Source organism: Eptatretus burgeri, chromosome 6, assembly GCF_056783735.1.
Source record: "Eptatretus burgeri isolate ZD-2024b chromosome 6, Ebu_testis_v1, whole genome shotgun sequence".
In the NCBI taxonomy this organism is placed as follows: domain Eukaryota; kingdom Metazoa; phylum Chordata; class Myxini; order Myxiniformes; family Myxinidae; genus Eptatretus; species Eptatretus burgeri.
The window spans coordinates 22,838,369-22,855,868 of NC_140966.1; the positions used below are offsets into that span (position 1 = coordinate 22,838,369).

At 44.9% G+C, this 17,500-nt stretch overlaps 1 protein-coding gene across 1 annotated transcript in view; it reads left to right on the forward strand.

The window, feature by feature from the left end:
- NUP205 (nucleoporin 205) overlaps window positions 1-17,500 on the forward strand; it is a 327,963-nt gene that overhangs the window by 126,918 nt on the left and 183,545 nt on the right. Inside the window, exon 20 of the mRNA XM_085884280.1 lies at window positions 12,992-13,112. Coding sequence (XP_085740406.1) covers window positions 12,992-13,112 — 121 coding nt within the window. The remainder of the gene's footprint in view (window positions 1-12,991; window positions 13,113-17,500) is intronic.

Consider the following 17,500-nt stretch of genomic DNA (forward strand, 5'->3'; position numbering starts at 1 on the left):
CCCCGAAGATCAGTTATGTCGATAAGTGTGTGTCCAGAATAGATTTCCCCACCGATGTCTAACGGGATTTATTCGTGAGCCGGGCTGTGATCTTTGAGGTAGTATTATTCTTTTCTTTCGTTGTTTTAAACAACATCTCTTCACCACCTTCGCCTCAACCAACAACATCTCACCACCTTCGCTACAACCGCCAACATATCGACAACCAAAAAGTATTCACTGAAGGAAAACAACTCCAACACTGCCGGGTAAACAGAAGTGACGGTTAAAAGTATGCACCGTACAAGATCAACCAGAACTCACCCGAATGTCCCCCCGCGCGCCGAGAAGGGCGGGGCGAACGCTCCGGGGTGATAAAAGGGGCGCGTTGGAGCGCCGAGAGGAGAGGAGTTGAGTTGAGGAGGGAGTTGGCAGCTGGCTGTTGGCGAGTGGGTGAGAGAACCCCTCTCCTTGGTCTCTCTCCTTGGTCTCCTTGGACGTTGAAGGCTCCGTTGGAGGCATTGTCGGAGTCGAGAGTGGAGTCAGGAGCTGGTGGAGTCCAGTCGAGTGTGGGCGGACACACCGAGGGTCGCCGAACCATGGCCCAGCGAGTCACCACGAGGGTGGCAGGTAACCTGCACGGCCTCTCAGAGCCTTGCGGTCATCCCGGCTCCGAGGCACATTAAAGGCCTACAGGCCCTGTTCTCTCGTTCTTTTCTGGGGTTTTTGCATGGAAGTCTGTGGTGCCTTGTCCTATAAGTAGAACTGTTAAGTGCCTGTACATTAGTAAATAGACAACGGCTGTAGGTCTTTTTGCTCGTGTCTTGTCCCTTAGCCCCATTGACTGCATGCGTGTAAAATAAATGTCATTGTTTGAATATTCACCTGCTCGTTGCATCTCTTCCTCCATTGAGCTGCCGTAATTGCGTTCGCAATAATTGCTGGTTTTTAATAGCCGATAAGATAATCGAGTCCGACGGGGCTTGGCGATAATAAACCGCTCGGCAATCGCAAACGGCGCGAGCTGCTTAAAGCGGCTTGTGTCCGTATGGGTCCCGTCGAGGTGTGAATCCCCGACATTTCTGTCTGCGCGAATAATTAGGTAAATCGACAATTCGGCGATCAACCCTGTCGTGCGTGGACAGAAGAGTTGGCTGATTTACTGTGTGGTTAAAAACACACCCATAGCTGGATTTCGGTGTTGATCCGAAAGCTGCGACTGGATTGCCACAGTCGGTGGGCGCGCAGCCGCTATTAGCTAAAAGCGGTCGCCCGTACGCCGGAGTGATGAGAATCCACAACAATATATATATATATATATATATATATATATATATATATATATATATATATATATATATATATATATATATATATATATATATATATATTTTGACCCGTGCACTGACCATGTGTACAATGGCGGATCCCTTGCGCACTGTATGGGGCATTCTCGATGGCAGACGCACCCGCGTGCTGACCACGTGTACAATGGCAGTCCCGCTCGCACTGTACGGGGCATTCTCGATGGCGGACGCACCCGCGCGCTGACCACGTCTACAATAGCGGTCCCGCTCGCACTGAAAAGGGCATGCTGGAGGGCGGGCGGACCCGTGCGCTAACCACGTGTCCAATGGCGGACCCGCACGCACTGTACGGGCATGCTGGATGGCGGGCGGACCCGCGCACTGACCACATGTCAATGGCGGACCCTCACGCACTGTACGGGGCATGCTGGATGGTGGGTGGACACGCGCACTGACCATGTGTACAATGGTGGATCCCTTGCGCACCGTACGGGGCATTCTCGATGGCGGAGGCACCCGCGTGCTGACCACGTGTACAATGGCGGTCCCGCTCGCACTGTACGGGGCATGCTGGATGGCGTGTGGACCCGCGCGCTGACCATGTGTACAATGGCGGATCCCTTGCGCACCGTACGGGGCATTCTCAATGGCGGGCGGACCCGCGCGATGACCACGTGTACAATGGCGGACCCACGCGCACTGTACGGGGCATGCTCGATGGCGGGCGGACTCTTATGCTAACCACGTGTCCAATGGCTGATCCGCACACACTGTACATGGCGTGCTCGATGGCGGGCGGACCCGCGTGCTGACCACGTGTACAATGGCAGACCCACGCGCACTGCATGGGGCATGCTCGATGGCGGGCGGACCTGCGTGCTGACCACGTGTACAATGGCGGACCCACGTGCACTGCATGGGGCATGCTCGATGGCGGGCGGACCTGCGTGCTGACCACGTGTACAATGGCGGACCCACGCGCACTGTACGGGGCATGCTCGATGGCGGGCGGACCCGTACGCAGACCACGTGTCCAATGGCGGACTTGCATGCAGCCCGTGATACTTTATCATCGTACAGAACGGGGCACGAATAACACACATCTTTGGTCGGGTCTACGCATGGGGTTACAATAACATCTTAACGTCGGTCTTCGCTCACCACGACAGCCACAAATGTCTCCCGCGGATGGCAGACATCCTCCTGTACCTCCGCCTTGATGCAATTGCTACGAGGTAGAGGCATGCTGTGCGGCTGGATTGCTCGGTTCCCATGGCGCACCATGGAGCAGGCACATTGACCAGCGCCAACCCTAGGTCGCCGGGCATGGCACGGGGTTCGGTGCAAGGCGATTCGTGTCGCGGTGCTCGGAGCGAGACGATTCCGCAGCTTGGAACCATCTGGCCGGAAGTGAAGTGGAGCCGCTTCCGGTCATGGTGGCTGGCCCTTGTGCAGGCCAGGACCAAACCAGAGCGCCTGATTTTGGTGATGACACCACTTTGGGTCGTCGCCCCCACCTCGCATCACCGGATCTATAAAAGCGCGGGTCGCGGGGCGGTTGGGGTCATCGTCGTTCCTGTGTGGCGTTCCTGCTCGTCGTTTCTGCTCGTCGTTTCTGCTCGTCGTTTCTGCTCGTCGTTCCTGCCCATCGTTCCTGTCTTCATTCCTGTCGGCTCGTTTTGTCTGGCTTGGTTTCGACAACCTCCCTATTCGCCTGCTGGCTCCGCCCTTCTTTACCAATTCGCCTGCTGGCTCCGCCCTTCTTTACCAATTCACCTGCTGACTCCGCCTTCTTCACCAGCTCGCCACCCTTCTCCACCCACTTGCTTCGGACCCTGCCTCTCTCCACCCATTGGCTTCTCACTCCACCCAAGTCCCTCCCTTCACGCCCTACGGTTGCTTCTCATTTTCTTGACCGATGCAAGCTGCACGAGTGCCACGAAGCAAGAAACGACGCGCCAGCTGTCAGGGAGGTATCACCCAGTGGAGCATTCCCCCAAAACGTATTGGTGGCACGGTCGGGCAATCATGCAAGGTATTGAGAGATAGTTCGCCTCATCTCCTCTCCTTTTTCTCTTCATCAACTCCTCTTCATCGTGTGTGTGTTTTTTCCTGGCGCCTGTCCTCGCTTAAGTTAAAATTGTACAAGAGTTATATCGGGATAACTCTGCTCTGTGTCTGCTTTTGTAAGTTGCTTGTATATTGCCGCATCTCTCACATTTCTTCCCATTCCTGCTACACACAACAATAAACAACATTCACTGTGCCACATATCTTTCCTTGCCTGACTGTTAATAAATCCTTTGTTGAAATGTTCCCAGTTCGTTTTTGTCTTTTCTTTCATTGATCCAGCATGTTTCGTATCCTAACCTCGCTGGGACTTTATTCCCAACCAGCTGTTCCTTTTAGCCGGTACGTCCTTGGCAGTGTCGCTCGGCTGCATCTGATCTGGTAAAGTGATCCGGTTCGGACAAGGTGTACCAAGGGCGTTCCCCCGGTAATTGGATCACGTGGTTATTTTGAAGTAACTGGATTAACTGGACGAAGGACCCTAAGTCACGTGGTTTAGTTATTGGCGTTCAAGATCGGTTAGCGACCCGCCGCGTCACGGAATTATCCATGTGCGATGGCCTGCAATTCCGGGGAGGCTGGTGGGAACCCGAGATCGCTTCCTCCCCTGGTGATCTTCTCAGCCGACCCCCGGCCCGCAACAACATGTGTATGTATATATATAGATATATATATATATATATATATATATATATATATATATATATATATATATATATATATATATATATATATATGTATATATATGTGTATATGTATATATATGTGTATATATATATGTATATGTATATATATATGTATATGTATATATATATATGTATATGTATATATATATATGTATATGTATATGTATATATATATGTATATGTATATATATATATATGTATATGTATATGTATATATATATATGTATATGTATATATATATATATGTATATGTATATATATATATATATATATATATATATATATATATATATATATATATATATATATATATATATATATATATATGTATATATATAATATATATATATATATATATATATATATATACCTACATACACTAGCGATACCCGTGCACATGCACGGGATAGCAGTACAACATAGCTGGTAGCAGATGACAGACCGTACACGGGGAATGACAAAAATACGCATTGTGCAAAATGCAAGTGGTACTATGGAACGCCAAGACTTCCCAAACATTGTCGGCATGTCCGCAAAGTGCCACAGCAATTTCATAGGGATCGTGTGATGGCGAGCCGAGTTTTTAGTGTGCAAGCTTGGTATTATAATAGATATATACATATACAATAGCCTGGTGTTGGCGTAGTGGTTAGGATAGTGGCTTGGGATCCAAAAGGTCCTGAGTTCAAGCCCCGTTGGCCGCTTGAATTAATACACACCAGGAGGTTGACTCAGCCTGTCATCCTTCCGAGATCGGCGAAGTGAGTACCAGTGTACTGGGCCCGGTGTATGCCTCGGTTAGAATAGGTGTACCATGTCCCTGTGTCGTAAGAGGTGACCAGGGTTGCATCAGGAAGGGCATCCGGCGTAAAACCTGTGCCAAATCATTATGCGGATCATAACGGATGGTCCGCTATGGCGACCCCTCACGGGAGCAGCCGAAAGAAGAAGAAGAAATACACAAATACACATATATATGTATATATATATATATATATATATATATATATATATATATATATATATTTTGTGACGGCCACGGGTACCGAGTGTATTATGAGGGGGTTAATCCCCGGTTGTCCTCAGAAGAGCCGTTCCTGGGGCCACCGCTCGCAATTAACTTCGTTATATGGTGGGTTGCTTTAGAGTTTAGAACCACGAACGCCAATCGGTTAACCACGCGTTCCAGTGTCCACCGTCTAATTTTGCCGTTTAACTAGAGGTCACGTGGCTTCCTGAACGGAGAGCGTGCCCTCGGCAAAGCACCAATCTTATCTTTATTAGATCTTAATTAGATCGGCTGAGTGTTTAACCGCTGGTGCGTGCCAACTATTTCAGGTCAATTCGTTTGGTAATTACCTCCCATTCTATCGAGTTTCGGACAATGCTGGATCAATGGAAGGAAAGGACAAGTACGGACAGGTTGGAATGTCAATGAAGAAATATATTAATCAGGAAAAAAAAAAAAAACTTTTTATTTCCTTGTGGAAGAATAAGTTGATTCTAATCAATCAAAATAATCGCAAGCAAATAAAGAATTTATCGGGCACTGAAAAGGAGACAGAGCAGATGCTTATCACTATGCCTTACTTAACAATTAAACACAGGGCAAGAGTACCCAGCAGAGTAGATCATTCGGGGGGGGGGGTGGGGGGAGAGAAATCCAGCCTCGCTCACCAAATATAAGTCGCCGTACGTCAAATAAAGCAGCCTGAAATGTGTGAGCGTGCGTTTTCCGTTGCCAGTGCCCAGCCTTGTCGTGGAACCACTCGCGAACAGGCTTGAACGCCAATTGGTCACCCCCAAGAATCAGGTACGCCAAGAGCAGGTCTCGAGCAGAACCAGCATTAACGGTCCGAGCGTCACCCACTGTCAGGAGCCACCAGGAGTCACAACCGACAGACAGCTGTTAGGAGCTGTTAGTGAGAAGTTGAGGAACTGTTAGAAACTGTAAGACTGCAAGGCCATCACCAACTGTCACAAACTCAACTGTCGCCAACTCACCAACCTTCTGACTGGATCCGACGAAACAACCCTGTGACTGGAACTGACAAAGCAACCCTCTGACTGGAACCGACGAAGCGACCGTCTGACTGGAACCGACAAAGCGACCATCTGACTGGAACCGATGAAGCGACCGTCTGACTGGAACCGACGAAGCGACCGTCTGACTGGAACTGACAAAGCGACCGTCTGACTGGAACCGACGCCATCTGACTCAAAGTTGTCAGAACCGCAACCAGCTCTCACCAACTGACTCTCAAAGCTGTCAGAACCGCAACTAGCTATCGCCAACTGACTCTCAAAGCTGTCAGAACCGCAACCAGCGATCGCCAACTGACTGGAAAAAAACGGTCCTCTCTTCCTCTTTATAGGCGGCCCGTCTGGGCGGAGCCTCAAGCAGCCTCCAGCCAAATCCACCCTGCCCATTTTGCGTATCATTGCATGTGATAACCTTCCCGTCCCGCTATCATTCCTGGCTTACGATGCCATGTTTGGGGTGCTGGATGAACGGCAGAAAGCAGCCATTTTCCAGAATTACCGAGCGAAAACGTGAAGCGCTCATAAAACGTCAACAACAATTATCACCTCAAAGTTCAGCCCGATACGATAAAGAGCCAGTTAGCGTCCATAGAGCTGCTGAACGTGGTGACAAACGTCGATGGAAAGAGGTAGGTGTAGAGCCTCCGTTTGGCTAACGGCTATTTCACGTGCATGAATGTGTCTGTTGTGAAGAGAACCAGAGAGTTGGTGTCAAAGCCACCCATTGCTCGCCTGTTTATACATTTATCGTTTTTAAAAGACATCTAATAATATTTTTTATAAAGCATTGCAGTGAAGTCTGATCCAAATAATTTTAAAGCAATATATGTATTTTTGTATATTGTAATCAGTAAAAAATAGTGTGGTAGATAAAAACATTAGAAAGGAAACTAGAAGGATGCAAAAATATTATTAATACAAGACTGAAAATGGAAAGTGACATCCAGAGAGCAGATCATGTTACAGTGGCAGCATTATAAATGAATAAGTCGAACTACCATGCAGTATCATTTTTATTTGTAATTGTGATGGCATCACAATTATAACGGTGCATGTACAATGGTATTTATCAACATTATGCAATAATACATTACCTACTTGCCTTGCCATGAGAAATGCATCTAAAAGAAAATAATATGAATTGTTTTGACTTCACAAATATTGAGTCTGAAAAAGGTGCACCAACAAAATTTATTTCATTTGGACTTCATTGCATCCCGAGTACACATTTTAAATGAATGGCAAGCGTCTAGTATAAACAGGTGAGCATTGGGTGGCTTTGACACCATCTTAGGTTGAAATTTAAATATCTAAAAAAATCATTTGTTAATTTCAACTTCATTACACCAATAGTATACCCCAAAGGAACCTCCATGCCAAATATCAGCATCCCAGTACACATATTAAATGAATGGCAAGATTCTAAATAACTTGCACCAAAAACTTTAACATTTTCACGCTCACGCTCACACCGGGGGTATCGCTACAGCTCTCTGTTCTTCGAACAGGGGAGCTAAAAAGGACCTTTCCATAAGAGAGGGAATCTATTCTTTACCCTTCTCAACACATCAAAGTTAGAATCCCACCAGACATGGGGATGGGTCTATCTTGGACATGCATTTAGGGAAATAACTGTCTGAGGACCTAGATGATTGTATGCATTCGTCAGATCAGATTCTGAAATCCGTAACACCACTCCTTTACGATCCAAGACTTTCCCCGAGTTGTCCAACAGCTGGAGACATTGGTTAAAAGTTACATCATTGCCATTAAAAGTTAGCATTACCATGTGACATGCAGGTGAAGTTACCCCCTACCTAGTACGTTTTAACTCTACGCTTTAAGGCCCAGTCACACCTTGACGTTTTAGCCAGCTTATGCCGATTTTTGGAAAATTTGTCTAAAACGCTGGTACACGTCGAATACGTTATGGGTAAGTTTTGATAACATTGAGAGCACGCTGAAAAACACTGCCATATGTCGTTGTACGATGGCTTTAAACGTTGTACTTTTCGGTTGTCCTCAAATTTTCCATGCTTGAAATTTTAAGACTTATGCCAGCGTATGACTCACATGTTCCGCATAACGCTGGCCATAAGTTGTAGGCACATCACACGATCGTTGACACACGTCGACACACGTTACTTGTGAGTTACTCACAAGTCGAAGCACGTCGAGGTAATGTTTAGCGTACCCAAAACTTATTTCTAACCTATGAGTTACGTGTTGTACTCACGTTACGCGATCGGTGACACACATCGACACACGTTACTTGTAAGGTGCTCATAAGTCGAAACACATCAAGGTAATGGTTAGCGTCAGTGTTCCAGACTCCCTGGTTTTTTTTTTTTTTTAGGTTTTTTTTTTTTCTTCCTTCCTTCGGTATGATGGTGATTTTGACACTTCGATTTCTAGTGTGGTTATAATATAATATAATTAATAGGCTGCCGCTCAACGATTTAAATCATAACCGCACTGTACACTGAACACCGTCATACCGAAGAAAAAAAAAAACTGGGAGTCTGGAACACTGACGCTAACCATTACTTTGACGTGTTTTGACTTATGAGCACCTTACAAGTAACGTGTGTCGATGTGTGTCAACGATAGCATATCGTGCGTACAACTTATTCCCATCGCATGTGGAGCGTGTGTCATACGGCAAGTACGTCGTAAAATTTTCAACATGTTTAAAATTACAAGACGTACTCCACTTAATACGACGTATGATAGCGTACTTTAGCGTTCTATTCACGCATACCAAACTTACCCATACCGTATTCGACGTGCGCCAGCGTTTTAGACGCATTTTTCAGAGGTCGGCATACGCTGGCAAGATCGCCAAGGTGTGACTGCGATGTTGACACTTCCATTTCTCCGCAGTTATGATTTTAATCGTTGTGCGGCAGCCTTTTCATAACCTACGCCACGTCATCGTCGGCGATGCGTGCAGCACGCTATGCCGAAGTTATACTATCGTTGGGCATAGGTTGTGAAGGCCGACAACAGGTTCAGCATTCGTTGGTATAAGTTATCTATAACACAACGAAACGTTCTGTGTCTATTACTAATACGTTATGCATAAGACCAAGTCGTTATGAATACGTCCAAATCTTTAAAAAAAACATCAAAAGTTCAACGTAAGCCAGCGTTTTACATACATTTTAATACGTTGCCATTGCTGGCTAAAACGTCAAGGTGTGACTGGGCCTTTAGTGTGTGTGACACTTTAAACTAGATATGTCCCACCTGATGCGTTGGGAACTACCTAACTGACTCACACAAACAACCTTATGCTACACCAAATTGCCAGAACTTTTGAAACTAAAACATATAACCAGTGGGCTTTTACAATCGACACAATTATACAACTCCATACAATTTCTGACCCAGGACCTACAGAAATTCAAAAGGAAAATTGTGGAGGGGGGGGGGGGAACACCTGTTGACTTCTTGCTACCTTCATGCTCTTCTTCAGTACACCTAACAAAACAAAACAAACTGGCAGGCCAGTGACCGGCATACAGGCCATAAATGTTGTGGCCTTCTAGACAAAAAATATGATCAAAGAAAGCAACAACAAGAACCGAGCCACTTCTTCCACTGTGCTGTGTTAGTGCAGTTCATGGTCATGGCAATTCGTGTGAAAAGACATGAGGAAAAGTGGCATGAGACTGGTATGTGGCTGGAATGAGGCTGCAACAAAGGGGCAGTCCATAAGTGTGGTAGCATGCTGCTGCAGTAAATGCAGTTCAAACAAAAGAAAAGAAAGCAAAACCACCATAATAATTGGAACGGTGTCACCTGGGATGAGGCTGCAGCGTGTGGCAGTCCACAGAACAGATGGGGGTGGAACACAGGCCACAGAGGAAATGGTGCCATGGATCCCAAATCCATGTTGATTTTCCCACACTCAAGACCAGAACACATCCGCGTTTGAAATTTGTTGCTCGTGGAGGGTGCACTCCGCCCGTCTATCAAGCTATCAGCTACCACCGTCTGTGTCAGTGCATGTCCTGTGCTCTTACATTCGCTCATACACTCCACACTAGTCATTCCTGGCACACACTCCATCATGCTTGCTCTCTGCACACTCGACATATTGGGCATTCCAAGAAACCCCAGGTCGTTTATTCCCCCCAAGCTTGACACACACCCAATCGCATGGCCATGACGCGTTCTGGCCATGACGCGTTCTGGCCATGACGCGGTCTGGCCATGACGCGGTCTGGCCATGACGCGGTCTGGCCATGACGCGGTCTGGCCATGACGCGGTCTGGCCATGACGCGGTCTGGCCATGACTCACCTTCACTGCACTCACCTCCTCCCGGATCGTCTCAAGGACCTGTATCCTCTTTGCTTGATCTTTGAGCACATTGTCACGCTGTGAATATAACATGTTCGTGCATTCTATAGTCTTCTCCTTTACCCCACTACCTGTTTTTATCTGTTTTGCTTTAATTTCAATAATCTCGATTTTTACCTCATCCACCTCCTATTTTACCATCATTAATTCCCGATGCGCCGCTTGTATGTGCCCCTCTAACGTCACCTTCGTTGTCTCTATTTGTGTTTTCAATTCCCGTTCTATTTTCCCATCGTCTATGTCAATTCCTCTACTCTCTTTGTCAGTCCCTCGTGTAACATTTTACATCGTCGCCCTGAGCGAGAGTGTGGTCCGTGCTCCATCGCCCTGAACATGCGAGTGGTCCGTGCTCCATCGCCCTGAGCATGCGAGTGGTCCGTGCTCTGTCGCCCTGAGCGAGTTGTTCGTGCTCTGTCGCCCTGAAGGAGTGGTTCGTGCTCCGTCGTCCTGAGCGAGTGCTTCGTCTTCCATCGCACTGAGCGAGTGGAACGTGCTCCGTCGCCCTGAGCGAGTTGTGGTGAAATAACGCGCGATTTCCAAGCCGCTTGCCATGTTAACGTGTTTTCTAAATTACCAAACCAAATTTTTTTTTTCCACCAGTCACACGCAGCTGTTTTTAAAGAATAATGTTTGTGAACATACCCTTGAAACGTCTATATATGCATTGTTGTTTTTCGGCGAAAGCTACTCAAGGTTTTGAGGTTGCTGCCGATGTCAGGTGTGTGTGTGTGTGTGTGTGTGTGTGTGTGTGTGTGTGTGTGTGTGTGTGTGTGTGTGTGTGTGTGTGTGTGTGTGTGTGTGTGTGTGTTGTTCATAAAGCATATCTGTCTCTGTTAGTCACATTAAATGGTGTTAGTCACACCATTAAATGGTGTTAGGTGTTATCTGTTAGTCACAAGTGGATAAAATGGCTGCAAAAACGGCTCTAGTAGTAGTAGTAGTAGTAGTAGTAGTAGTAGTAGTAGTAGTAGTAGTAGTAGTAGTAGTGTCTCTCTGTCCCATCCTTGCTCTACCCCTTCCCAATGCAGTGCAGCACCCTCCTTCCACACCCCCCCTCTCTCTCTGTCTCTGTCTCTGGACATATCCGGACGGTGGTTATATCTGGGCGGTGTTTGTCTCTGGCCAGCTTGGCTCCAGACGCGTCCGGGCGGTTTTTGTTTCCGGATGCGTGCCTGTGATAATTAACGCTCCACCGCATGTCTGCCTTTCCTTCCTCTCACCTCACACTCTTTCCTTCCCCCACTCCTCCTCGCTTCTCCTCCTTCCTCTCTCCTTTCAACTCGCGCTCTCTCCCCCACCCCCCTTCTATTCCTCCCTCCCATCCCATCGCCTTATTATTCCCATCAGCGAAGCTACAGGTGGTATTTTCTTGTACTGGAATATGTATTTCCCTTTTTCACAAAATTAATAGCTCTTTCTATTCCCTTGTGTAAGTGGAAGTGGTGCATATTATCACTAAGTTGCCAGATTTGGTATTTTCAATCGAGTTGATAAACGTTTGCACCTACGTATAATTACTTATATTAAACGTATAAAAGCCCTGAGGTGCTGAGACAAATATTTGCAAAAATCTATGAGCATGAAAATTTTTTTTATTACTAACAAATTACTCTGTGTAAATTCCTTTGTTTATTTTCATTCCTTGTACACACAGTAAAACAGATCTATCATTTGTGTCCTGTCTGGGTTTAATCATTTTTAGAGTCCATTTTTGTGTATGTCCACAATAAAATTGTGCATTTCATTTTCTTCAGAAGTACTTGCAAACCATGGTTAATATGATTCTTATTTACAATCATTTTTCATTTTTAATACTTAATATTCAGATGATCACTGTTTCATATCCTAGTCCATTAATTGCTGAGTTTGTAATCGTTAAATGTTGGATCTTTGTGTCAAAATATGCTCAAGCTTTTTGATTGTGTTATGAAAGGCAATTTACACCAACAATGAATATATCGCATGTACAGTCTATGGAGAATTTTGTCACATACGTAACGCATCCTTCGTGAACACTTATTAATCTCTCTTTCCTGTGTATTTTTTCTGTAAGAGAATTTGTGATGAGTTACGCAAGTGTTTCAACTTTCTCCACACTGAAAATTCTGATGAATGATATAATACTTTAAGAGAACTTTGAACTTGAACATATTTCTTTGAAAAATCATATTTCTTGTGGTCCCATACAAAACGCACCATGTTTTCTTTAATTACATAATAATCCCACGGACTAATGACATAAATTATTGTGGCTATTCTCCTTGCAGATTACCCAACATTAGAATAAAAATGATTGAAATCAATGACTATCTTAATTGCTTTTCAGTGGGTTAAACTTTCTGAATGTCCCATACATAAAGTGCGCAAATTCTTGGACTTGCTCTGGATAAAGTACATTTCATCTTTTGTATGCATTGCCTGCCACTACTCAACTCCTCATGCCCTTGTTTATTACTGGTTGCTTCATTACTACTTTTTCTTTTTTAACTCTGCCCTCTGTTCTCAAATCCACATTTGCTTAATAATGCTCATTCTGCAGGTTTGTGTGCCATGGTTTTGCAAACCCAGGCCTGGCTCGTGAAAGCACCAAAATTTTGTGGCAGGTTTGCCAGTACCCAAACATCCAAAGCAGGCTGGTGGGGGACTTTACTCAAAACAAGGTAAGAAGTATTGACTGGAAAAGCATATTTTGGAAGACTTTATTTGATTTGTTTGACTCCTTTTTAAAAAACATTTACTTGCAAATATCACCCGTCGCTTCGCTGATGAGAATAATAAATGAGGTTGGGGGTACAGAGAATGAGGGGTGGGAGAGAGCGGGGTGGGGGGAGATTGGGGAGGGAGTGAGGAGGGAAGGGGAGAGGAGGGAAGAGAAAGAGGGAGAGGAAGTGAAAAGAGGAGGAGGAGGGGAAGCGTGAAGGGGGTGGGGGTGGGGTGGAAGGAGAATGACGCTTCACTACACATCGCTATACATTCCGGGAGGTAGGGTATGCGAGGATAGGGTGGGAGTGAAGAGAATTGGGGGTCAGGGAGGGGGAAGTAGTGGGGAGGGGAAGGGGCTGTTCTGGACTTGTATTTGGTAGTGGGATTCGAAGGGAAGGGAAAGGGGGGGGGGCTGTGGCTCGACTTGATTGGGAGGGGGAGCTGAGGGGAAGCAGGGGGTGAGGGGGGATGGCCCCGTTTGCTGGCATTCTTACAAGGTTGAACGAAATGGGTACGTTAAAACAGCACGTTCAAAGAGGAGAGCAAAACCACCCGTCAGTTCCAAACATCACGCACCATTTTTAAAGAGGTTATAACATAGGCTTCCCTTGAGGTATGTGATTTGAACTTCGGCTGTCATCCTGTTTACCTGCTGTGGAACTGGATCTCTCCAAGGGGGGGGGGGGGTCACATTCCGCCCAGAGCACCAAAGAACGCGCGAACCTGGACAAACTATTACGCCGCCAAGCCCAACCCCGCAGTCCAAACACGAAATCCAGCTCAGGCCAAGAGAGACTATGGAGCCCATTGCACCCTTGCTGCACTGTTTATAAATGCCCAGAGATACCAGTGCTTCATACCTTTGTTTCATTTCCGCACGTGTTTTACAACCAAAATGCGATAAGCCTCAGAATCTCTCAACCCAAGCCGAATCCCAAAATGAAAACTGCGGAATCGAACTCAGCAGCAGCCCCAACAGCCAAAAAATTGCCCAGCCACCCAACCCGCACACTCTTTGACAATCTGCACTCAAAACACAACACAAACACCACAGCACAACATAACCACCTCCAAACCACAACCCAACCACCTGTGGGAACTTATCACAACCACCCATTGTTTATCACTTCATTAAAGTTGGAAGAGTCGTGAGAGAGTGAGGAGAGAGGGGAAGGAGAGGTGGTGGAGTGAGGAAAAACGAAGAGATGGATGGATGGGATGGAAAGTGGATTCACAGCAAGTTCCACAGTTGTTCATGAACACGCGAAACTCCAATCTTAGCGTGAACATGGTGTAAGGAATGAATGATGAATGAATGAGTTCCCACCTGCTGTTCCTTCGTCTCCCCTTATATTCCTTGCAGCATCTGCAATGACCTTGGGTTTTGGAAACAACTCTCCCATAATAACCTCTAAAGTACTTCACCAGGAGGTGCATCTCCGAGCGTCTCTGGGCGGTGCTCAGCATGACTGCTCCGAGGTGAAGATGACATTTTAAACTTTTGTCAGATTTAACTAAGGCAACAGAACACACGTTTATATATGTACTTTATTCACCTTATCACCTACCATTGTCTTGAATGTCAATTTGTAATTTTATTTTCAAAAACGACAACAGCTGTGATTAAAAAAAAAAAAGAAAAGTCATTTACACCACCGTCTACTGTCTCGCCACGGCTTACAAACATAGCTTTGGTCCATCCTTCGACTAATCCCTTCCCTCCACCCATCCCTTCCCTCCATCCATCCCTTCCTTCCCTCCATTCATCCATTGATAAGGAACTCAGCCTTTGCACCATACGACATCACGGGGCGCACCACAGGTAGGTGGGCAGTATGAGCATTGTGCATCGATCAATGTATTTTTGATTGTGTTGTGCAGAGGGACAGTGCAGGTTACTTTTGCTGTGTATCGCTATGGCTTGCAAACGAACATCCAAGCAGCTTGTAGAGCACTCACCAAGTGGCTTAAGCACTCAAGCTAGCACTCCAACAAAACGGTTGATAAGGAGCGGCAGGCTTGGCAAGTGATTAGCGATCGCCATTCAGTCATATTAAATGCCACCCAGTGTCAAACATTGAGCAAATTGGGCAATGAATACTTTTTGTTTTTGTTTTAGCAGTCGGAACTGCTGCTAAAGTCAATTCCGCAGTTTAAATTTTGAAATTTGTCTCAGGCTAAGAGATTCTAAAGATTATCGCATATGCGGACATGAAATAAAGGCACGAACACTGGTGCCTCTGGATGTTAATAAGCATCGCGATGTATCCACTCATTTGTAAGTATGAAACTGGGGCTTTCGATGATATGAGTGAGGAAAGTGAAAAAATTTTGAGCACTTTATCGTTGAGAAACCCTTGCAGTTAGGCATTGTTGAGTAGGCCCAAAAAATGGTGAATTAAGACCACAGTGAGGGAGATTAGGCTGACAAATGGGTTGACCAAGAATGAAGCCTTGATAAAGGCTCATTAAATAAGGCCATTAATAATAATCTTCAAAAGGGGTGTTTAAATTAACCCAAACCCCAATTTCCATTCATGCCCTCCATTGGAGTTCCCTTAGAGTTGCCTAAGTATGCATTCGAAGTTTTAGGGGTTTAGGTTATACATGGTTTTGGAGTTATAGAGGAGACACACTGATGGACTGACTGACACACACTGACATTTATCATCGATGGATATATTTGATTATTTTAAAAAATACAATATTTTGGGTATCAGTTATGTCTTACACAATTTATTGGTCTTTACCACTATGTAGTGCCAATAACTTTCCATGATCTTGGGAAAACAGATGGAATCCATGACTTCAAGCAGAAAACTTATTGTAGAGGCATGTTTATTTGTGGAAATACATGAGAGGCTGAACCATGGCCAACTGAATCTGACACGGAAAATAACAGAATGTAGTAAATTGCAGAAAAAATATATGAAGATGAGGTCATACGAGCTTGTAAGACCATAATATCCGTCACTTCTTTTCGAGGAATACCAATCTTTGTATAATTTGGGACTTGGGGAATGTTTTTTTTTTTTTTTTTTTTCTTCATGTACTTCTATATTTCTTTCTATTGTTTTGAGAACCACTATTTACAATATATTCTTGTGTGCTGTTGGTGTTGGTACCATTTTTTGTATTCTTGTGACAGCAGGAACCCTTTTTAATAAACACACACACACACACACACACACACACACACACACACACACACACACACACACACACACACACACAATTTTAGTAATTTATTACAAATACAATATGTAATAAGCCGTGTTTTGTTCGTGTTTTTGTTTCCAGACTTAAGTCCAACAACGTAATAACAAAAAGTAATAAGAACGGCACTGAGTAGAGCATGTACCTCAGCCAAGCTGAACAGTTTACGTTTTGTATCCCACTGATGGGCCGGATTTGGATCCAGACCTCAATAAAAATCGAATCTGCTCATTCTTGTCAACCAAAATCAAATCAGCCTTTTTTTGTTACATCTGAATCCGTTCACAATTTTTGAAATATCCTGCTCACAGACAGACAAAGAAACAGGCAGCCAGACAGAAAAGAAAATAGACCACTTCCCTCACAATTTGATGCACAATGATCTAATCCACTGTTCTGAGCATCATGGGATGCAGGGGTGGTACAATGGAGGTGCAACCAATCCATTGCTTTGTTTATATCAATTACATCTGCTTCAGACGAGTACAAATGCGCAAAAATGTTCCACGATTATTTTTCTTGATCCATCATTGCTGGCACTAAATACTGAATAGAATTCCATCTCACAATTTCTGCAGAGCCCAGTTGAAATGAAATTCGAGTTGGAAGTCACCCTACTTTTTTGAAAATCCAGTGAAAATATACTCTGAAAAAACAATCGCCAATGAGAGCAAAATGTCAGACATGCATGCAACTTTTGAGAATTTATTTTTGTTTTGGTGAAACATTGTAATTACAGATGATATTACAAAAAAAAATAATAATCAAGAACATCAAAAGAAACACCTGAAACAAGAAATATAAACCTATGAAGCCCAATGTTACAAAATCTGTTGCAGTTACTTTTTCGCAATGAAAAATATTTTACCAATCAAAAGACATTACAAAGGTGATGGTCTTCAACCACCTATAACAACACAATGAAATATGGCTGAAAAGCGATGACAACTCCCCTGGTATATGTGTCAATGTACATACTCCCATGTATTTATCGTCCTTTCTGGGTGATTATCCAGAGACATCATAATAAAGATTTAGTTTAGATTGCCAAATGTCCCACACATCTAGTTTCCCCATTTTTTTGCCCACCTCCGAGTCATACTTTTTTTCCATTGTACTATTTCCAATG